This window comes from Phytophthora parasitica, assembly GCF_000247585.1.
Source record: "Phytophthora parasitica INRA-310 unplaced genomic scaffold supercont2.15, whole genome shotgun sequence".
Lineage (NCBI taxonomy): Eukaryota > Oomycota > Peronosporomycetes > Peronosporales > Peronosporaceae > Phytophthora > Phytophthora nicotianae.
Window position 1 is genome coordinate 194973 of NW_008649001.1, and position 3652 is coordinate 198624.

Sequence of the window (3652 nt, forward strand, 5' to 3'; positions counted from 1 at the left end):
ACACTGTGAGCCACCAGAGTGTTTTCAACTTCGGCCGTGCCAATACGGTGGCCAGACGTACACAGCACGTCGTCAATACGGCCAGTGATGAAGTAGTAGCCGTCCTTGTCGCGACGACAGCCATCACCCGTGAAGTACAGACCCTTGTGCGTCGACATATACGTCAGCAGGTAACGGTTGTGGTTGCCGTATACCGTACGAGCCATGCCCGGCCACGGCTTACGGATGCACAGCTGTCCTTCGATGTCGTTGCCCTTGATCTCATTGCCGTTCTCGTCAGTAACCACGAAATCAATGCCAAAGAACGGCTTGGTGCACGAACCAGGCTTCATCGGAGTAGCTCCAGGTAGGCCGACACCAATGTGTCCGCCGGTCTCGGTCTGCCAGTAAGTGTCAGCGATGTAGCACTGGCGGTTACCGACAACTTCGTAGTACCATTTCCACGCCTCCGGGTTAATTGGTTCACCGACACTGCCGAGGATCTTCAAGCTGGACAAGTCGTACTCCTTGATCTTATCGTTGCCACGAGCCATCAACGCACGGATAGCGGTCGGAGCAGTGTAGAACTTGGTCACCTTGTAACGCTGGATCAGATCCCAGTAGCGGCCATGGTCCGGGTACATCGGTGTACTCTCGAACATGAGCGTGGTGACACCATTCGCCAGTGGACCATAGATAATGTAGCTGTGGCCAGTGATCCACCCAGCGTCAGCCACACAAGCGTAGATGTCATCAGGCTGCAGGTCGAACGTGTACTTGCACGTGATCATAGCGTACAACAGATACCCGGCCGTCGTGTGGGCAATACCCTTGGGAGCTCCAGTGGATCCAGACGTATACAGGATGAACATGAGATCTTCAGCGTTCATGAACTCTGCAGCGCAGTACGGACGGTGGCGCTTCATCTCCTCGTCCATATCCACATCGATCTTGGGGTTCATCTTCACCTCTGGGTTGTGAGTACGCTTGAACACAAACACGTTGCGTACAAAGTCCAGGCCGTCCACTGCAACGTCGACAATCTGCTTGAGTGGGAGCGTACGGCCGCCACGCTTGCCCTCGTCTGAGGTGAAGACCCAGTGGGTGTTTGCGTCAATAAGACGGTCACGCAGAGCGTCGGCCGAGAAGCCAGCGAATACGACGCTGTGTACGGCGCCGATACGCGTACAGGCCAGCATAACGAAGGCGATCTCCGGGATCATTGGCATGTAGATGGCCACAGTGTCGCCCTTCTTGACACCAGCGTGCTTCATGGCGTTGGCCACGCGGCACGTCTCCTCCAGCAGCTCCGTGTAGGTGATTTCTCGACCTTGGCCGATCTCGTCTGCCTCCCAGATGATGGCCACCTTGTCCGCGTGCTTCTTGACATGACGGTCGATGCAGTTGACGCTCACATTGAGTTGGCCATTGAGGAACCAGGCCACATCGCCCTTGTTGACGGTGCCCACAACGCTCTGGTCGAAGTCGCGGAACCAGTCGAGGTTCTCGCGGGCCAGCTCACCCCAGAAATTCTCCGGATCCTCGAGCGAGCGCTTGTACATGGCCTCATATTGCTCGAAGTTCTTGATGTGGGCCGTCTTGGCCAGCTCCTGGATCGGAGGATATTGTCCGTTAACGCTGACGCCGGCACTGTCGCCCATGGCTAATTGTGTGTTGGGTTTGGAGCGAGAGACTTGAGGTGGTAGGGCGCTGTGCGCTTGACGAGGCAAATTGGATTGTGCGGTTGGCCAGCGACTTAGCAGCACCGACGCCTTCTTCAGAATCTTGCTTTACCTGTCCTTGTACTTCATGTTGTTGCTGTGCGATCCCATCTTTGATTTGTGAATACGGACACTGAATTTAGTGTATCAAGTACAAAAAACGTTTTATTGACCTCTGTTTAACTTCTCTAGTTCTTATGTCGATAAAAACACCGCACCACCGTCGAAAAGCTTGCGTTTCACACCAGCCGTTAAAACGAATAAGCTTGGATAAAGTAGGCTCCTCAGTAAGTGCGAATTCTAGTGTTGCTTAGTATTCGCTTGACACGCAAGGCAATATTGCGTCGCGAGCTAAAGCCGCTGATTGACCGCCGAAACAGCAAGTTGTCGTCGACTTCAACTTGACCCGGGGCGGTTCTTGTGCCAAAGTCTTTTTCTTTTGTTCATCCTGAGGTCATAGGACTCGTAGTAGGAGCTCCAACGTGGCCGCTACCGTGCAAACTGCACGGCTGAAGCAATCAAAAATGAATTGTTGATTAATTACGGGCTGATCCCATGCGGTCGTCAACGAGTAACCCATTCGTCGCTCCTTTCGAACGAGGATGGCCACGTTGAAGTTTCTTGCCGTGGCAACCGATTTGCACAGCCCTGACCATACTGTAGCGCTACAAGGAGACTACGTGCGTTGTATGACATGCACTGCCGTTGAAGCCTCGCTATTCCTAGCACAGCAAGAAGCGGTATTCATGTGAAATGCATGTTTAACCAGATGAGATTATGGTGGCAATTATGGTGTCTTGAAGCCAGTGCCTTCTCACGTCGAAGTCAAACCACGGCTCCGCAAGTTGTGAGCGACGTTCCTCCTTTGAAGTCTTCCATCGGTGCTGGACCACCACAACTTGTGGCACAAGGACGCTTGCAGTGGATGAGTGACCCCAGCGGCGATGCCAACCTTAGTAGCGTTTCAGGTGATGACTTGGCGACGGAGCTCGTTGAAGTTGTCTTCTTCGAGCCGAGTTAAACCAGCAGAAAAAGTGATCAGATTGTACCAACTGTGGGACCATCTGCCCTTTTTTCTCGTGGGTATTTTGCACGTTGAACTAAACCGTTCCGTCAGCCAATCAGCGATGGCCGAGGATAGTCTCCACAGACAAAATGGTCATTTAAGAATTTGCTTCGGCCGACTCAAGTCTCTTCGCCTTTTAATTGGTCAAGCGGTTGTGAGCATGGGAGATAGCGCCGGTGTGAGCTTCAACGGGGTGTATCCTGTGCCTGACGGCTTCTCCAAGACGGCCCACGTCCAGAGCATGGAGCAGTACGAGGCCATGTACAAGCGGTCGCTCGAAGATCCCGAAAGCTTCTGGGGCGAGTTGGGCCGCGAAAATCTCGACTGGTTTCGTGAGTTTGACCAGGCCGTCGTCGGTACGGTGAACAAGGGCGACACGGCGTGGTTCCTTAACGGAGAGACGAACGTGAGCGTCAACTGCATCGACCGTCACGTCAAGAAACACCCGAACAAGACGGCCATCATCTGGGAGGCGGACGAGATCGGCCAAGGCAGGGAGATCTCGTACACCGAGCTGCTGGAGGAGACGTGTCGTATCGCCAACGCTATGAAGCACGCGGGCGTCCGTCGCGGCGACACTGTAGCCATCTACATGCCCATGATCCCAGAGGTCGCGTTCGTTATGCTGGCTTGTACACGTATTGGCGCCGTGCACAGCGTCGTGTTCGCGGGTTTCTCGGCCGACGCATTGCGTGACCGCATAGTGGATGCCCAGACTCAGTGGGTATTCACGTCCGACGAGGGCAAACGTGGTGGTCGTACGCTACCGCTTAAGCAGATCGTGGACCACGCTGTCAATGGTCTGGACTTCGTGCGTAAAGTGTTCGTGTTTAAGCGTACACACAACCCAGAGGTGAAGATGAACCCGAAGATTGACGTGGATATG

At 54.1% G+C, this 3652-nt stretch overlaps 2 protein-coding genes across 2 annotated transcripts in view; one reads left to right on the forward strand and one right to left on the reverse strand.

Annotated features, from left to right (window-relative positions):
- Positions 1-1780, reverse strand: part of PPTG_08040 (acetate-CoA ligase) — a gene marked incomplete at its 3' end in the record, with an annotated part of 4638 nt that extends 2858 nt beyond the window's left edge. The window contains exon 1 of the mRNA XM_008902941.1: positions 62-1780. Coding sequence (XP_008901189.1) covers positions 62-1640 — 1579 coding nt within the window. The 5' untranslated portion in view covers positions 1641-1780. The remainder of the gene's footprint in view (positions 1-61) is intronic.
- A 1098-nt stretch (positions 1781-2878) lies between these two features.
- Positions 2879-3652, forward strand: part of PPTG_08041 (hypothetical protein) — a gene marked incomplete at its 3' end in the record, with an annotated part of 2071 nt that continues 1297 nt past the window's right edge. The window contains exon 1 of the mRNA XM_008902942.1: positions 2879-3619. Coding sequence (XP_008901190.1) covers positions 2927-3619 — 693 coding nt within the window. The 5' untranslated portion in view covers positions 2879-2926. The remainder of the gene's footprint in view (positions 3620-3652) is intronic.